Below are 19,840 nucleotides of genomic sequence, written 5' to 3'. Positions count from 1 at the left end.
ATTGTGAAGCCCCCGCTGTTCCCCACCTGAGATCAGCTGCCTGAGCACAGACCAAGGCTGGAACCTGGAGACTTCCTGGTCTGTACTTTGTCGTTCTTCCTGTGCGTTTGAAGGCGTTGTTATTTAGAACAGTTCTAATTATTAGCAGCACGTACGTGCATCCTTTTTTGTTAAAACAGTGAACTCTCTCTCTCTCTCCATCTCTCCCCTTCCCCTCAGATCTGCCTCCGTGGCTGAGGCACCTGAGCACAGTGGTCTTTACTGCCTCCTTTACCATCACTTGCTTCCAACTGCAGCAAACCGTGAGAAAACAAGGAAGGGACCAACAGAGCAACAGTTAAAGTAAATGACAACACACAATTATTCACACACACACACACAGGGGGGGGGACACTCGACGGCGGCGGCGGCGGCGCCTCCCACCCCGGGCCCGCCACCACCACCCCTGGCCAATCGGAAGCGGGTCAGGCGGGCCAATCGGAGCGCAGCTTGAGAGGAGGTGGAAAGCCGCTCGAGCAGCGTCTGTGGCGGACTCGGGGCAGCGGCTCTCTGTGGAAAAAACCTGCTGCTGGCGCCAAGTCTGAGAATAAGAACTGCGCAAGAAGAATTTATTTTTTCTTTTTGTTTTCTCCCCCCAACTCCAAGCGTCGTTTCGAACAGGCTCAGACAGGAAATACCACAGATTCCGTGACGTTGCTCTCCAGTGCGCATCCGTGGTGGCGGTTATGCGAGGTGCATGCGCACGGCGACTCCTTGCCGCGCAGGCCTAGCCAGTCTCGCCGAGGTTTTGGCGGCTGTGACTCTCCATTAGTTCGCCGTGTGACCGTGAGATGAATCACAAAACCGTGTGTCTCACGGAGGATGACGACGACGATGACGAGCCAGGGAAGCCCAGTGAAAACCTACGATTACCTGCTGAAATTCTTGCTCGTGGGCGACAGCGATGTGGGGAAGGGGGAGATCCTGGAGAGTTTGCAGGATGGAGCCAGCGAGTCCCCCTACGCCTACAGCAATGGTAAGGGAACCTGTCAGCTGCATGGATTAGGCACAAACATTGCAGCCTGCGCCAGTTACAGTCCGAGTACTTGAAGTTGAATGCGTAACCTGGGCATTTAAAAAGAATATTTTATTTGTGTTAACTCTTTGGCGACTAGACAAGGTATCGCTTGTATGCTTAAGTTGGACGTATCAAGAAAAATATTCACAATCAGGGTGAAATATGCAACACGGTTAATGCTTACGCATGTTTTTGGAAACTGCACTGGGGTGTAAACATATTCATGAATGTGCCGAGAGGAATGAATCCCTGTGAACATCTCATTGGTGTTTCCTGATTTCATTTCACAATGCACTTCATTTGATATTGTAAATCATAACTTACAATTGCTGAAATACTTTTAACCCCCGATGTGAGCTATTTCCTTAGAATTGTCATGTTTATAAAGCTTCATTGAAATTGCGTAACATTTATAAAAGCCTGACCTGTCTGCTGAAATGTTAGTGATTCCAAATTCTTCTGCAGTAGCAATGGACTTGTTTAAAAATTAATAACTTGGACTTTACTTTAGAGCTTGCAACCGTTTTGTTTTGAAATGAACTGGTAGCTTTATAAAATGAAAGTTACTGATCAAGTTTGAATGTGCTGGATCAAATTTTATTGTATTCTCTGCTATTGTGCCTTAGTCATGATGTGGAGATGCCGGTGATGGACTGGGGTTGACAATTGTAAACAATTTTACAACACCAAGTTATAGTCCAGCAATTTTATTTTAAATTCACAAGCTTTCGGAGATTTTCTCCTTCCTCAGGCAAATGTTTCAAGATCTCCTTGAAGCCTACGCATTTATACATATTGAACAATAATACATGGTGTTTACAGACTGCCCCTGCAACTGCCCGTTGCCAAGGCAATCACCGTGTTCAGACAGAGAGGTGTTACCTGCAGAACCTCCGAATACACATTCAACAAAAAAACAAACAGGGAAAAAAAACAGAGAAAAAAAACACAGAGAGAGGCAGAAACATCCGGAAGGCAGAGAGAGCCAGCAAATGACCCATTATATTAAAAACAGATAACATTTGTTCGCTGGTGGGGTAACGTGTAGCGTGACATGAACCCAAGATCCCGGTTGAGGCCGTCCTCATGGGTGCGGAACTTGGCTATCAATTTCTGCTCGACGATTTTGCGTTGTCGTGTGTCTCGAAGGCCGCCTTGGAGTACGCTTACCCGAAGGTCGGTGGATGAATGTCCATGACTGCTGAAGTGTTCCCCGACTGGGAGGGAACCCTCCTGTTTGGCGATTGTTGCGCGGTGTCCGTTCATCCGTTGTCGCAGCGTCTGCATGGTCTCGCCAATGTACCATGCTCTGGGGCATCCTTTCCTGCAACGTATGAGGTAGACAACGTTGGCTGAGTCACAGGAGTATGAACCATGCACCTGGTGGGTGGTGTCATCTCGTGTGATGGTGGTATCTGTGTCGATGATCTGGCATGTCTTGCAGAGGTTACCGTGGCAGGGTTGTGTGGCGTCGTGGACGCTGTTCTCTTGAAAGCTAGGTAGTTTGCTGCGAACGATGGTCTGTTTGAGGTTGGGTGGCTGTTTAAAGGCGAGTAGTGGAGGTGTGGGGATGGCCATAGCGAGGTGTTTGTCCTCATTGATGACATGTTGAAGGCTGCGGAGAACATGGCGTAGTTTCTCCGCTCCGGGGAAGTACTGGACGACAAAGGGTATTCTGTTGGTTGCGTCCCGTGTTAGTCTCCTGAGGAGGTCTATGCGATTTTTTGCTGTGGCCCGTCGGAACTGTCGATCGATGAGTCGAGCGTCATATCCCGTTCTTACTAGGGCGTCTTTCAGCGTCTGTAGGTGTCCATCGCGTTCCTCCTCGTCTGAGCAGACCCTGTGTATTCGCAGGGCCTGTCCATAGGGGATGGCCTCTTTGACGTGGTTAGGGTGGAAGCTGGAAAAGTGGAGCATCGTGAGGTTGTCCGTGGGCTTGCGGTAGAGTGAGGTGCTGAGGTGCCCGTCTTTGATGGAGATTCGTGTGTCCAAGAAAGAAACTGATTCTGAGGAGTAGTCCATGGTGAGCTTGATGGTGGGATGGAACTTGTTGATGTTATCGTGTAGTCTCTTTAGTGATTCCTTGCCGTGGGTCCATAGAAAGAAAATGTCGTCGATGTATCTGGTGTATAGTGTTGGTTGGAGGTCTTGTGCAGTGAAGAAGTCCTGCTCGAACTTGTGCATGAAAATGTTGGCGTATTGGGGTGCGAATTTGGTCCCCATGGCTGTTCCGTGTGTTTGGGTAAAGAACTGGTTATCGAAGGTGAAGACATTGTGATCCAGGATGAAGCGGATGAGTTGTAGGATGGCTTCCGGAGATTGGCTGTTGTTGGTGTTGAGTATTGATGCTTGAGTATTGAGTATTGAGTATTGAGTATTGAAGCATCAATAAAACAGGGCATCTGTCGTTAGTTAGACTTGCCCTTGTATGTTTAGGTTTTTAAATTTTTTGCATGGCAAGTTGCTGAAAGTGCGAGCAGATAACGTCGTAGCGAGGGAAACAGGGCATCTGGGACCTGAGTGGACAGGGTAGGCAACTGTGTATCTCCTAAACCAATCAGATTGAAGGGTTGTGAAATTAACAGCGCAAGGACTGAGAAGGAAGTGTAAATTAGATTGGGTGAATCCAATGTCAAATCAGGTACAGAAAGAGAAATAGAGAGGGAAAGAAGGACTGGATTAGGAGAGAGGGGAAAAAAGGGACACAGGTTTTTTTAAAAAGTTGCAAAATTTAACATTTTTAAAATCTGCAACTACAGTTAAAACCTGAAGGAATGACACTTGTAACTTCATGCCGTTCAATGCATTTCCATGGTGAGGCAGACAGCGAGATGCCATTTTCGTGAAGCTAACAGCGGAGTGGCACAACTTGTACAGCAACTTTTGGATATTTGAGTTTAACCGCGTATCTGCCCTTCGCCTGAATTTGCTGTACCATTACCATTTGTACATAAATAATGACAAACGCCATTAGCCGTACTGTTATTTTGACAGGAAAATCTGGGCCAATAAATCTTTGTTCCTGCATAAATCATTGCCCTCAAAGCAGTTTGTTGTGAAACCGATGTTTTGATGTAATGTGCTATATAAAGGCAAGTTTAAAAAAAATAGCTGAACTGAGATCATTGGGAGAAATTATTTTTGATTCATGTTGTGGGCAAAAGTGAGTCTGTATTGGATATCTTGCTTTGGTACAAATGTTATCAAATTAATTTGCATACTATAATTTTAGTACAGCGTGTACATGATTGATCCTGAGAGACTTTTGCGGTCTGTTGATGCATAGGGGAAAATTGTATACATCTTAATAATTATGTGAGACAAGTGTTTATGAAACTACACCCTGACTTGCAACTGTAGGTTGAATTGGGTTAGTCTACTACTAAATATGATTGTGTGTGTGTGTGTGTGTGTGTATATAATATGTGTATATGTGTTTTTTTTTGTAGGCAATTCAGTTATGCTTCCTCTTGCTAGGAGGACAAGATGATCAGAACTAGTATTTTGATGTCCATTGTGAATGGTGGTTATGGGCTGGCAGGAACTGTTATTTGAGTAGGTCATCTTGCTTTTTGTGTGGCATTGTACTTAACAGCTTGGTGAGAACGAACAATTCACTAAGTGAGACAAATAAGTTCAAGCAGTGGTACTTGTGACCTTGGGGTTTGGAGTTGATTTGTCTTATGGCTGTGTGCCTCTTTTGGAAGAGTAGTTTTTTTTAGTTTTGAATTCGTGCATAAAATTTCTAGTGAAATGCTTGATGATTGTTTACCACAAGTTGAGTAGGTGGCATGTAATGACTGCAGTTTTGAGTGAGGAATCTCTCACACACAAGCTTTAATTGGCATCTTTTTTATATATAGTGCTTGTGTGTTGAAAGTAATGTAGAGTTGGTTCTGCAAATAATCATCAGATGCAGCTTTGTAATGATCCCATGATAAAGATGGGGATTATAGCTAGATAAATGCACATTCTGAACAATATACAGGTTACATATGAGCAGTTTTTCTAAAGTATTGCTTAATATACAAAATTTATGTAATGTGGTTTTGAACTGGCTACAGTGACCAACATGATTGAGGGGTTTTTGTGATGCTGTAAAATAAGTGTGAATTGGTGGTCTATACAGTAATTAGAATCCAGATATTGCAGACAGCAGCAAACTAACAGACATCACTTTGCTTTTATCAGGCAAAGACAGTTTCTGCCTTGTGAGCTTTACCATTCCAATTTCATATATTTTACCACTGTCTAGTTATCAACAAAAAATTGTTTTGTCATGTGGGATTGGATCTTGAAAATGATGGTGTTTTAATATAAAATGTGGTCTTGAGTGGAAAATATAATGGGTTTTAACAAGGCGTTAACTGTCCCGTACATGTGTTGATTTTGTACCCTTCCATTTGTGCATCTTCGTTGGTAATTTTGCCGTATTGCCAGGTAATCAGAAGTGCAACACCTGTGTTTATGATCACTGACTTCCTCACTTCAGTAGTCAATTTCCTTTGATAGGTAGCTGCAGTCTCCCACAAGTCTTTAAAACATTGTTTGTAATACCTGATTTATCTTTGAAATCAAAAGGTAATTTTTTAAAGAACAGGTCTTTTTGTTAATATAATAATGGATAAATTTGTTACAATCATAGTAAAGGGCATATTTAATACCAACAATAACTCACTTTTTAAAAAAAAAATCAAGCTTGTGCATTGACTTGAATTGGATCAGAATTGCCAGTTTTGTGCTTTTTTTCAATATCAAATTTTAACTTTTTTTAAATAGACAGTCATGTGTGGTCATTGCAGTACTGCTCTAAAATATGTGCAGCTTAGGTGTCAGCCATGGCTCTGTGATAGCACTCTCACCTGAGTCAGAGATTGTGGGTTCAAGTCCCACTGCAGAGACTTGAACACAAAATCTAGGCTGACACTTCAGTACAGTACTGAGGGAGTGCTGCACTGTCGGAGGTGCCATCCTTCGGATGAGACGTTAAACTGAGGCTGCATCTGCCCTCAAGTGGACATAAACGATCACGTGGCATTATTTCGAAGAAGAGCAGGGGTGTTCTCCCTGGCTGCTCAATATTTACCCTCAACCAACATCATTAAAACAGATTATCTGGTCATTATCACGTTGTTTGTGTGACCTTGCTGTGTGCAAATTGGTTGCCGCATTTCCCACATTACAACAGTGACTACGCTTCACAATTATTTCATTGGCTGTAAAGCGCTTTGGGAGGTCCTGAGGTGAAAGGCACTTATAAATGCAAGTCGTACTTTTTTCTTTAGCTCTCCTGGGAAAAACAGCGTGTCCGGCTGATTGAGAGTTTTTAAGTTAGGTGCTCTGATCTAAAATATATATTTGTAGTTTCTCTTTCCAGCTAGTGAAATCTGCCTGTTTATTACTCTATTGCATAGCATAGGAGGGAGAAAAAAAAGATGTCTGCTTTGAAAAATGATAGCTTCCAACCCAAGCCCTGTCTGCTAAAAATCCTTCAGTTCCTGGTACTGTTGTTTGGTACTAATGTCTAAATGTTTTGTCATCAAACCACTTCAATATATGTATCAACATTGTTATAAATTGGATAGCCAGGCTAGAATACTAGAGCCTGGTCTTTAGTTGTTTCCAAGCCTTTATTCACAGCGCACACACGTGTTATTTAAAATTTATGTTTCAATTTAATTGCTTGTTTGTTGTAAAGTATAAACAGAATACATGATGAGCTGTGAAATAAAATCTGTATCCCATTCATGCCACTGTCTAACTCAGTTGTAGCTTGATTGCTTCCCCCAAGTCAAGCTCCCAACTGCTTAGCTGTTGATATTTCATTCACCACAATACTTCTGTAGCTATTGATTTGCTCCATTGCTCCCTCACCTCCTCATTTGATGCTCTTATCCCCAACAAAACCTTTACTCTCTCCCATCCTGGCCATTTCCCTCCAGTATGGCTTCCATCTTTGCACTCTCAAGTCCTAGGGGTGCAGACTTGAGTGTTTCTGACGCACAACTGATTTAACCATCTATCATCAGATCTGGCTTGACCATATCAAGTGCTACCAGGCCTCATTCTCCTGCCTAAACCAACCACACATCTAAGTTCATCCTTCAGAACAAAAATAATTCCTGGCTTTTCTCCACTACCAACTGCCTCCTTAAACTCTCCACCCTTGTTTCCAACAAGTGTGAGGAACTCATGAACTTCTTTGTCACTAAGATTTAGACCACCTGTTTAGCTGCCTCTGCTGCTTTTCCCCCCCTTCTCCTTGCCCACCAAACCAAACCTTCCCCCGGGCTCTCTTTCCTTCCACCCGCCCCCCCCCCCCCCCCCCAATCCTGAACCCATGTGCCTCTAGTTTCTCCATTTTATGCTTCTTTGAATGCATCTTGCACATGAGACCAATCTTCTGATCCCTTGATCCCCATTCCTTTTGGGATGGAAGACCACCCAACTTCCCTTCCTGGCCTCCCTGTTAACAGACATTGTAAATGGCAACCCCCCCCCCATAAAGCTCACCTTTGTACCTTCAGTCCTGGCAAACTACTGCCCAATCTCCTTTTTCCTTCCAAAGTACTTGAACACGCTGTCGCCTCAAAGCCGTGCCCATCTTTGCCATAACTCCCTGTTTGAATCACTCCAATCAGGTTTCTGCTCCTGCCAAAGTGCCCTAATAATGGTCACAAATGATATTGACTGTGACTGTGCTGCATATTTCCTCCTTGACCTCTCTGCAATCTTTGACAGAGTCAACCACATCATTCTCCTCAAAGTCTCTGTTGTCCAGTTTGGTGGGACTACCCTTGCTTGGTTCCGTTCTTACCTATCCAATCATAGCCCTGACCACTCCACTGCCTCTATGTTGTCAGACTGCTTGGATGAGCTGCAGTTTAGCTGCAGCTAAATTTTGGGAAGATCGAAACCATTGTCTTCTGCCCCGCCACACAATTCATAATGTTACCAAAGATTCAAACCCTCTCCACAACAACTGTCTTGGGCTGTATAGTACGGTTCACAAATCTTGGCATTCTATTCGACCCCAGGCTGAGCATCCGACCCCATATCCTCTCTATCACAAAAGACCACGTGCTTCCACCTCTCATCACCCGACTCTGCCCCTACCTCTGTCCATCTGCTGCTGAAACTCTCATTCATGCCTTTTGTGAGCTCAAGGCTTGACTATTTCAATACTCTCCTGGCTGGCCTCCCATCCTCCATGCTATGTAAACTTCAACTCATCCAAACCTGATGGAGAGGGTGCAGTGTAGATTCACCAGAATGATACCTGTGCTAACAGGATTCAATATGGAGGATAGGTCGCGTAGATTAGGCTTGTATTCCTTTGAATGTAGAAGATTAAGGGGTGATCTAATTGAGGTGTTTAAGCTGATTAAAGGAGGTGATAGGGTAGATATGGAGAAACTATTTCCCCTGGTGGGGGAGTTCAGAACAAGGGGGCATAACCTTAAAATTAGAGCTAGGCCATTCAGGGGTGATGTCAGGAAACACTTCACACAAAGGGTAATTGAAATCTGGAACACTCTTTTCCCCCAAAAAGCTGTTGAGGCTAGGTCAATTGAAAATTTCAAAACTGAGATTGATAGATTTTTGTTAGGTGAGGGTATTATAGGTTATGGAACAAAGGCGGCTAGATGGAGGTATGGTACAGATCAGCCATGATCTGATTGAATGGCAGAACAGACTTGAGGGGCTGAATGGCCTACTCCTTTCCTGTGTTCCTATGTTCTTAACCTCTGCTGCCCATATCCTATCCTGCACCAAGAGCTGTTTATACATCACCCCTGTCCCCTCTGATGTACATTGGCCAAGTCCAACTCCTCAAATTTAACATTCTCATCTAAATTTAAATCCCTTCATGGTCTTTCCCCTGCCTATCTCTGTAACCTCATACAACCCCCCCCCCCCCACCAATTTTCTGTTCCCTGACTCAGGTTTCATCCCCTTTTCCCTGGTGCCACCATTGGTGACCATACCGATAAGCTCCTACACTCTACGCTTTGGAATTCCCTAAACCTCTCTGCCTCTCCACCTCCCTCTCCTTCTTTAAGACCCTCCTTAAAACCCACCTAATTGACCCTTCCTAATATCTCCTCCTTTGGCTTGGTGTCCTTTTTTTCTGATTATGCCTCTGTGAAGCACCTTGGAGCATTTTGCTACATTGAAGGTGCTATATAAATGCTTGTCAAGACCACTTGAGATATCATTGAGAGATAAATTGTATATTGAGTATGCTCATTTTATATACTTGCATGTAAGGTACTTGTAAGGCAACCCACAAAATTCTATCCAATCACTCCCCAAAAAGAAAACCCACGACATAAGACATGTCATCTCATATCTCTGTATCTATCTGTATATTATCTCCAATTTTAAATCGGCGGGAGCTTGGAATGAAGTTGGGAGGGAAAGTTGCCAGTTACGTATCGTTTTTTTATTCGTTCATGGGATGTGGGCATCACTGGCAAGGCCAGCATTTATTACCCATCCCTAATTGCCCTTGAGAAGGTGGTGGCGAGCTGCCGCCTTGAACTGCTGCAGTCTGTGTGGTGATGGTTCTCCCACAGTACTGTTAGGTAGGGAGTTCCAGGATATTGACTCAGTAATGATGAAGGAACGGCGATATATTTCCAAGTCGGGATGGTGTGAGACTTAGAGGGGAACGTGTTGTTCCCATGTGCCTGCTGCCCTAGTCCTTCTAGGTGGTCGAGGTCGCGGGTTTGGGAGGTGCTGTCGAAGAAGCCTTGGCGAGTTGCTGCAGTGCATCCTGTAGATGGTACACACTGCAGCCACTGTGCGCCGGTGGTGAAGGGAGTGAATGTTTAGGGTGGTGGATCGGGTGCCAATCAAGCGGGCTGCTTTGTCCTGGATGGTGTCGAGCTTCTTGAGTGTTGTTGCAGCTGCACTCATCCAGGTAAGTGGAGAGTATTCCATCACACTCCTGACTTGTGCCTTTGTAGATGGTGGAAAGTAGTAACATGGACAGGAGCAGAGGAGAAACTACAGCAATGCTGAAAGGGAATGCAGGGGTGTCGTGCTACTGAAGGATCCACTTCTTTGGCGAAATTTCCTCACTGTCAGGGAAACCGGAATGAGATTACGACTTCCTCACTCCCTTCTTCTTCCCCTTACATTTAGTCTTCAGCATGGAGATAAATTTCTAGTCATGTATGGCAATACATTTGAGTGGTTTTTGAGTAGATTGTGACTGGGACAGATGATTATCACAGCTAATAATTGATCTCGGTTTGTAAAAAGCACTATGCAGGAGATCAGTGGATTGTGTATCAATCTTCTAACCATTTAAAAACAATATTTTTACAAGTGATTAACAACTGTGCATTTGTGCAGACAGAAGAAAATGAATAGTTAGGCAATTGTCCATTCTCATTTGTTATATTAAAAATGGTGTGTGGTCATAACAGAGGGTATTGTACCCTAGGTGGTCTGGTTAGCCCAATGCTATGTGACATAATGTTACATGACAGGCTAACCCTGAAGACTCAGTTTACAATCTGATGGATAGATGCAGGAGCTTGCTTTCTTCCCCCCCCCCCCCCCCCTGGAAAAGAATGGTCAATGTTAAAAAGGCACTAAAAACGTCCTAACTAACTACAAAGCAAGTAGGATGGAAAATCAGGACTATGAAAAGTAGAAGACCTCCTGACAACCCTTGCAACAATGAACAGCATGAATGGATACCCAAATGTGGGAATGTCGACTTGGGCTGCAGAAGACCAGGCAAAGAAAGAGATTTCCCCCTTCAAATCAATATCCGATGTTTTGTTTGAAGACCAAAAACAAAATCAAAAGCAAGTAAAGTTATCACAGGGAGTGTACCTGTCCAGGAAACAAAGATAGAATGGCTTGGAGTGTGAATGAGCAGTATTGCTCCAGGACCTTGAACTATCCAGTAACCATATGGAAACATATGGCTTGTGTCCAAACCCCCACAAGATAATGGAAGAACCCTGTGCACCTCCATCCTGAGAAGAACCCTTGCCCCACGTCCCCCTCTCCTGCTCCCTTCTGCCTCTATCTCTTCCTCACCCACTTGACCTTCTGCTTCCATTCCCATCTTGTCCTCCTCCTTGTCTGCTCTCTGTCCCACCATCCCTCCCTTTCTCTGGCTCCCGCCCCCATCCTTTCTCTTTCATGATCCTGCTTTACATTTAAAGTGCTCTTGGTGTTGACACCCTGTGGGCAATGCTACAGGAGATCGACTAGTTATAAAATAAAAATAGATAAGCTAGAAATATACCGGATCAAGCAGCATCTATAAAGAGAAAAGACGAGTTAACATTTCAGATGTATGCTCTTGATCAAAACTGTATGCACCCAAAACATTAATTTGTCTTTTTTCTTTACAGATGCTGCCTGATCTGTGTGTTTCCAGCATTTTATGTTTTTATTTGAAGTTTTTCCCCTTTTTTTCTGACACTCATCATGAAATTCTGAATCAATTGATATTTTGTTAACACGCTGTTACAGGGTTAAATGCTATTACAATATTTACTGAAACATTTGTTATGTTTATATACACCTGTGTATTTCTAGGACTGTGAAAAAAAAATTAGTTATTTCTCTGTTAAACCTTTTCCTTTTGTTGATTGACCTTACTTACATCATATATGATAAAATCTGAATACTGGGCATCTGAAATAAAAACGAATGTAATGCAGGCCTTCTAGCATCCAAAAGGAGAAAAGATCTGGATGATGTTACAGGATGAGGCCTTTTATCAGAACTTGGGTTTTCAAATTAAAATATTAACCTGTTCTTTTCAGATGCTGATAGACCCAATGTGTGTTTCCAGCATTTTCAGTGTTTATTCCTTTCCCATTATGTTCTTGGTATAGTGTCATAACATAATTAACTACATGTGCCAAACTTACCAGAGAAAAAATCAGCTACAATAGCACTAGTAATGGAAGACACAAATTGTGATTAACATCACAAGTTACAAAAGTATGAATATAAAATTTGTGATTTAGAACATAAATAGGAGAAGGCATAGGATATACGGCCCCTCGAGCCTGCTCTGCCATTCAATCAGATCATGGCTGATCTTGGCCCTCAACTCCATATCCCTTGATTCCCCTAGAGCCCAAAAATCTATCCATCGCAGCTTTGAATATATTCAGTGACTCAGCATCCACAGCCCTCTGGGGTAGAGAATTCCAAAGATTCACAGCCCTCTGCGTGAAGAAATTCCTCCTCGTCTCAATCTTGAATGGCCGACCCCTTATCCTGCAACTGTGCCCCCTAGTTCTAGACACTCTAGCCAGGGGAAACAATCTCTCAGCATCTACCCTGTCAAGTCCCCTAATAATCTTACATGTTTCAATGAGATCACATCTCATTCTTCTAAACTCCAGAGACCATTGGCCCATTCTACTCAACCTCTCCTTATAGGACAACCCTCTCATCCCAGGAATTAATCTAGTGAATCTTCATTGTACCGCCTCCTAAGGCAAATATATCCTTCCTTTAGATAAGGAGACCAAAACTGTACGCAGTACTCCAGGTGAGGTCTCAGTAAAGCCCTGTACGATGGTAGTATAACATGTTTAGTAGGGTTGAATGTCTAAAGTACATTTAGACATTGATATATATTAATGACTTAGGTGCAGAGGGTATAATTACAAAGTTTGCAGCTGATACGAAACTCGGACATGTAAACAATGTAGAGGATAGTTACAGACTTCAGGAGGATGTGGACTGGTGAAATGGGCAGACACATGACAGATGAAATTTAACAAAGAGAAGTGTGCAGTGATACATTTTGGTAGGAAGAATGAGGAGAGGCAATATATCTTTGAAGGTGGCAGGACAAGTTGAGAAGGCTGTTAAAGCCCAGATTCCCAATCTTTTTTTATTAATAGAGGCATAGTGTACAAAAGCAAGGAAGTTATGCTAAACATTTATAAAATACTGGTTAGGCCTCAGCTGGAGTATTGTGTTCAATTCTGGGCATCACACTTTAAGAAAGAGTTCAAGGCCTTAGAGAGGGTGCAGAAGAGATTTATTAGACTGGTACCAGGGATGAGGGACTTCAGTTATGTGGAGAAGCTGGGGTTGTTCTCCTTAGAACAGGGAAGGTTATGGGGAGATTTGATAGAGGTGTTCAAAATCATGAAGGGTTTGATAGAGTAAATAAGGAGAAACTGTTTCCAGTGGCAGAAGAGTCAGTAACCAGAGGACACAGATTTAAGGTGATCGGCAAGAGAGCCAGAGGCGACATGAGGAAACATTTTTTTTAACGCAGTGAGTTGTAATGATCTGGCATGCACTGGTTCTGAAAGGATAGATGGAAGCAGCTTCAATAGTAACTTTCAAAAGGGAATTGGATAAATATTTGAAGAGAAAACTTTTACAGGGCTATGGGGAAAGAGCAGGGGAATGGAACTAATTAGATAGCTCTTTCAAAAAGCCGGCAGTCACGATTGGCAGAATGACCCCCTCCTGTGCTGTACCTACTGTGATACTAAGATTTGCTTTTGCAGATCATCAGATTCCATGAAATGTGTTACAGCCTTGCTATCTATTCCTACTAATTCTCTCTCTAATGCTACACATGGTTGTTTTTCCTCAACTTTCCAAATTGCGGGTACTGCTATAATGTGATTTAAAATAACTAGTAATAGGTTTAATGTGTATAGTTTTTAAATATTAATTTGGCCCATTGCACTGTTTCCTGCTACACAACTCAAATTGTATTTGTGGCTTTCATCTTTTGAGCAGAAATGTTCTTGTCTACAGGCAAAGCATGTCCCAATTAAAACAACGTTTAACGGCAGTAGAGGTCTGTGGAAAATTTGGATAAAACCTGTGGGGGTTTTGTTCAAAAATCTGCAGGGCATTCTGTATTTTCAACAAACCTCTGCAATCTAACCTTTTGTCAGAATTATTTAAGGACCGAAATAAAGGATTGAAAGGTCACACTTTTTTCTGATCTTTTTTATTTGCTAATTACACAGTAAGATGCAGTTAAATCCCACTAATTTTGTACGATTTGCTAATGATGTGATCACACTTAAAAATAATATAGCTCTTTGCTCACTAGTGATGGAGACACCCCCAACTCATAAATTAGCTAGACACTTTTCTCATTGAAGAGGGAGTCAGAAATCCAGCAGTTTGTTTGAGCATCCTGTTTCTCTTAGTACTTCTTCCATAGTGAGTGTTTTTTATTTTCATTTTAATCGATGGAATTGGCTTGGAAGAGTTTGATACGATGGTGCGAAGAGCTAAATGTATGTGCACAGTAGAATGGGTTTGGGAGGAAAGTCACCGAGTCTTAATTTTTTTTTACATACTGATCATAACTGCTGTGTCGCACAGTTGGGTACAATAGTTTCCTGATGGTGAAGTCCAGTGGAAATCAAAATTGACAATTGCCTGCAAAAATAAATATTTGCAGGTGGCTAAGATGATGATTATATTCAGGCTATTATCAAAGTGGAGTGTTTCTACAGAGCAGTTAGATATTGTCATTCAGTATTATATTTCATCACTTGCATATACACTGACATGCAATGATGCAATAAATCATCCTGCCAAGCAGGGGAAATTTCAGTGAGATGTATTCTGAGTCCTGCTGTGTTCAGAATAGCAGTATGTTTTGAGAACCTATGCAGACCAGCTCAGTGAACAGCTGAGGTACCTATTGTTTACTGTTGTGATTTATAAGTCTTCAATTACATGACTGTCCTGATCTCAATTTGTTTGTGCTTGCATCACTAGTTATGCACATTGTGGACTTCTGCCTATTGGATAAATTCTCTCAACTTGAATAGTAAAAAAAAAAATCAACACAGAATTGTGGTTCAAATGTAAACTGGTAATCTATACAGTCTTTAATATTATAGCTACTAATTGGAACACTTTCTTATTGCATAATCGGCTTTGTTTGTTTATAGCTCCAAAACACAATTCCTCTATAGCTGCCTGTATAGATGAATACGCGTCAGAGTTCAAATGTGTTCGTTTGGCACTCGGATGTTTGTTTGTTTTCCAATTTGGTGGTGGGGGGAGGTGAGTAGTGCTGTGTCTGAGACTGTGGGCTTTCTGCACACTTCTCCATGACAGTTAAAAGTGCAGCTATTAATAAAATAGCTTTCATCGTCTGTTTCTTTTTTGAATTGTTGAGAAATATCAGACTCTTGAGGTTCTCCATTGTCATTACAAATACTGGTCACTCGGCTGCTGTTAAGTCTTAATAACTTGGCGTAGTAACCTCAGTGTGGGATCCTGTTGTTGTCTTTTATTTTCAGAAACCTAATTATTTGTAAGAGTTACTGTTAAATATTGCACTGAAATAATTTTTAATGAAATAAACTGAGTGGAAAATGCATTACTATTTGTAATATGCTCTTTTTAATTTGAATAATTGTAACTGTTAATGCTAAAGTTTAGTATTTTTGGTTCAAATGGATGTACTGAAAATAGCTGACTTTTGATTGAGAATCTTCAGCATTTCTCTTGAGACCATAGAGCCCAATCTTTGCCTTGGGGAAATGCTGCTTAATAGGTTTGGCACAAAAGGAGAGTTTTCATTACAGCTTCAAAAGGTTTTACAAAACTATGATGGTCTAGACTAAAGGAGTGAGACAAATGCCTCATCTGGCAGATTGAAGCCTTTTGGCACTCTGGGATCTGGCCACCTCTTCATGAAACATGAGCTCCAAATAATTGAGATTTGATATTGTACCCTTCAGTATGTATACATAAATGGAACATCTGGCCCGTGTATTAGCTTGTTTTGAGAATTTTACATTTTTTTTGGTGTTGTATTTTCCTATTTCTATGCATAATTTGGTTTAGCAGATTGGTTGCAATATTTCAGCTTGTCTGATATTTTGAAATATCTGAATTTTAGAATTGGGTGCTCTGGAAGTCTAGGTAAAAGCATTTAGAGAATAAAGAAAAATGAATCTAGTGTATTGCACATTTTTCAGAATGTGAGCTTATTTTATCTTAACATTAGCAAGAATGTTCATCATATTAGGAAGTAGAAGACTACAAACAAATGTTTATAGTGTAGGTTATCTAAAATGAGGCCTTTTGTTTGAAAAGGTGCAATAATATTGCTGTAGTTTTAGAATAACTAGGAACAAAAGACTAAAATGCTTCAGCTACTTCTATTTATTGTTGTACGATGCATAAAGCTCTATTATTAGATCACTGTCCTCTGCCCCATTTTGCATCTATGTGCCAAGTTAGTAAATCGGTTTACGATATCAGAGCACCTCAATGATTCCATGTGCAGCATTGCCTGTTGTGGTGCCCCCTGACTATTTGTTCTGGAAAACCTGGTGCTGTACATGGCAGGTACTAATTTTGACACTGTACCTGCTTCAAAGCAGTGTAAGCTGGGAATACTGAGTAATACTGCTGTCTCTGCTCTTGTGTGGAGGGGAGAGAGAGTAGAACACTTTTTTGTGTGCAGGTCTATTTACACTCCTGTACACTGCTCTGCTAATTGACATCCAAAAATATGGGTGAAATTTTATGCACACAACTTAGAGTTGGCCATTTTAAAGTTTCAAGTTTGCTTTTACTGGTTACAATTATATTGCAGTTGATGTGAAGCTCAAGTGGTGAGAGTCCACCTCCTGAAGGTTCTTTGGAACCAACTGCATAAACTGAATGAAATCTTATTTGACATGTATAAGAGGGAATGAGTGAAATTCCAGCAATACACTTGCTGCCATTACATACTTGTAGACAGGTAATCTGTAAATAATACAACTGCAGATTACCCATTACCATGTTTGTGATCTGTTACTATTGAGATTTTTAAAAAACTTTTACATTTAAAAAAAACTCTTGTCATTAAGGAACTATTATTTCTAAGGTTTTATTTTTTGAGCCACCATGGTTCCCTACTGCAGACGGAAGGAATGATCTTGCCTTTATATAGTGCTTTTCATGTCCTCAAGATATCCCAAAGTGCTTCACGGTAGTTTCTGGTCTAGAAATTGGAATGAGTTTTGCCCAGTTTTTGGGTCTAAAACGGGTGCAGTGATGACAAATTTTGTAGTGTGACATCCCTGGTAGCTGCCTGAAAAGAGCAAAGACCTCATTTCGATATGAAAGTCCTGGGCCCACTTCACGAACTGTTTGCTAGAGTCGTAAAAACTAGTCAGAACTTGCAAGCTCTGACTAGTTTTTCCAGACCTGCAGCAGCCTAACCAGCAGTCCTTTTAAAGGGGCCACTGGAGGCTGACAATGAAATAGTCATTTAATGGCTCCACATTAATACTCATACTCATAATTGCCCTTATTTAACTTTAAAACACTGGTCTTAGACTTACTCTTCTCTCCCTCAAACTGCGAAGTTCAATCATATTGTGATCACTGCTACCCTGAGGCTCCTTTACAATGAGGTCGTTAATTAATCCTGTCTCATTACACATTACCAGATCTAAGAATAGCCTGCTCTCTAGTTGGCTCTGGAACGTGCTGCTCTAAGAAACTGTCCTGAAAGCACTTTATGAACTCATCTTCCAGGCTACCTTTGCCAATCAGATTCTTCCAATCTATATGTAAATTAAAATCACCCGTGATTATCGCTGTTCCTTTCTCACAAGCCCTCTTTATTTCTTCCTGTATACCCTGTCCTACAGTGTGGTTACTGTTAGGGGGCCTATAAACTACTCCCACAAGTGACTTCTTGCCGTTACTATTTCTTATCTCTACCCAAACTGATTCTACATCTTTCTTTTTGGAACTAAGGTCACTTCTCTCTATTATACTCATGTCATCCTTAGTTAACAGCTACCCCTCCACCTTTTCCTAGCTTCCTGTCCTTCCAAAATGTCAAGTACCCTTGAATATTCAGGTTCCAGCCTTTGTCATCTTGCATCCATGTCTTTGTAATGGCTATCAGATCGTACGTATTTATTTCTATTTGAGCTGTCAATTCATTCATTTCATTACGAATGCTACCTGCATTCAGATACAAAGCCTTTAGTGCTGTCTTTTTACTATTCTTGCAACCTCTAGCCTTATCTGCTGGTGCACTCTTAAGTTTGCATTCTCTGTCCCTTCCTGCCATTCTGATTATCATTTCCCTTATTGCTACCTTGCTGTCTTGCCTTGTCTTCTTTCTTTAATTTATCACATCTTCCCTTACTTGATCCCTCACCCCCACTATTTACTTTAAAGCCCTCGCTACCACCCTAGTTATACGATTCGCCAGAACACTGGCCTCAGCAGGGTTCAGATGAAGCCTGTCCCAACAGTACAGCTTCCACTTTCCCCAGTACCAGTGCCCCATGAATCGAAACCCATTTCTCTCACACCAATCTTTGAGCCACGAATTTAACTCTCTAATCTTATTTGCCCTATGTCAATTTGCTCGTGGCTCAGATAATAATCCAGAGATTATTACCCTTTGAGGTTCTGCTTTTTAATTTAGCCCCTAGGTGCTCATACTCCCTAAGCAGAACCTCTTCCCTTGTCCTACCTAAGCTGTTGGTACCTACGCGGACCATGACAACTGGATCGTCCCTCTCCCACTGCAAGTTCCCATCCAGCCCAGAGCAGATGTCCCGAACCCTGACATCAGGCAGGCAACACAGCCTTCTGGACTTTCGTTCTCGGCGGCAGAGAATTGTGTCTATCCCCCTGACTATACTGTTCCCTACTACCACTACATTCCTGCTAATTCCCCCCGTTTGAATGGCTTCCTGTACAATGGTGCCACGGTCAGTTTGCTCATCCACCCTGCAGCCCCCTGCTTTTGTCCATAGAGCTGCAAGCACATGTTGGACAATTGCAAAGGCTGAGGCTCCTCCACTTCTACCTCCTCGATCCCTTTACCTGCCTCGCTCGCAGTCACATTCTCCTGTCTCTGATTACTGACCAATTTAAATTACCCTATCCTAAGGGGTGTGACTGCGTCCTGGAACCGAATGTCCAGGTATTTTTCCCCCTCCCTGATGTGTCAGTGTCTGCAGTTCGACCTCCAGTTCAATGACTGAGCCGAAGCTCCTTAAGCCGCAGACGCTTACTGCAGACGTGTTTGCCCTGGATCACACTGGGGTCCAGAAGCTCCCACATTCTGCAGTCGCTACACATCACCTGCCCTGCCATCTTTATTATGTGTTAATTATTCTTAATTAAATTTATAATTTATAACGCCTACTACTCCCAATAAGCTTTACAACTGCTAGTAAACCTTCGACTACCACTAAAACCTTAAAATTACTAAGTTACACTCGTTTTGGAAGTTAAACGAGTCAATTACTCACCAACCAATCACTTGCATGTTTCCCTATGACGTCGCACTGGATTTTTCTCAATGTGTTGGGTAGGTTCTGACTGGCAGCGACTGGACTCTCGCATTCTCCGCGCTGTGTATATCCCCACTCTGCTCTCGCTCTTTCCCGCCGCTCGCCGACATATATGTCATGTGGGGATGGGAATGCATTTGAGATATACCCTTTTATATGCGTGCTGACGTTTTGAGTCAATGCACTGAAGCTTCTAAGATTGTCAGTAGTATGACGTGTGTGTTAGGTAGGGAAAGCCCATGTAATTTCCAAGTTTTGCAGGTGTGACGTGAGGATTGGATTTTCCTGTGCAGGCGGTACTACACTTGAGTAATGCACTTGATCTAAATATTTTGGCTGACAGCCCAGCATTTAGGGCTGGGATACAAATCCAGCCTAAGCTACACTACCAAAATAGCTGACATAAAACCCTGACCTTACTAAATGCATATTATTGATACTTATCATATTCTGTTTTTTTAGGCAGTGT

The 19,840-nt window shown here is 42.1% G+C and overlaps 1 protein-coding gene across 1 annotated transcript in view; it reads left to right on the top strand.

Annotated features, from left to right (window-relative positions):
* The first annotated feature begins 491 nt into the window (after window positions 1-491).
* rab40c (RAB40c, member RAS oncogene family) overlaps window positions 492-19,840 on the top strand; it is a 92,699-nt gene continuing 73,350 nt past the window's right edge. The window contains exon 1 of the mRNA XM_068003157.1: window positions 492-1,015. Coding sequence (XP_067859258.1) covers window positions 862-1,015 — 154 coding nt within the window. The 5' untranslated portion in view covers window positions 492-861. The remainder of the gene's footprint in view (window positions 1,016-19,840) is intronic.

The sequence above is a fragment of the Heptranchias perlo genome, chromosome 22 (genome assembly GCF_035084215.1).
Source record: "Heptranchias perlo isolate sHepPer1 chromosome 22, sHepPer1.hap1, whole genome shotgun sequence".
NCBI classification, from domain to species: Eukaryota; Metazoa; Chordata; class Chondrichthyes; order Hexanchiformes; family Hexanchidae; genus Heptranchias; species Heptranchias perlo.
This window is presented reverse-complemented; position numbering and strand designations above follow the sequence as displayed.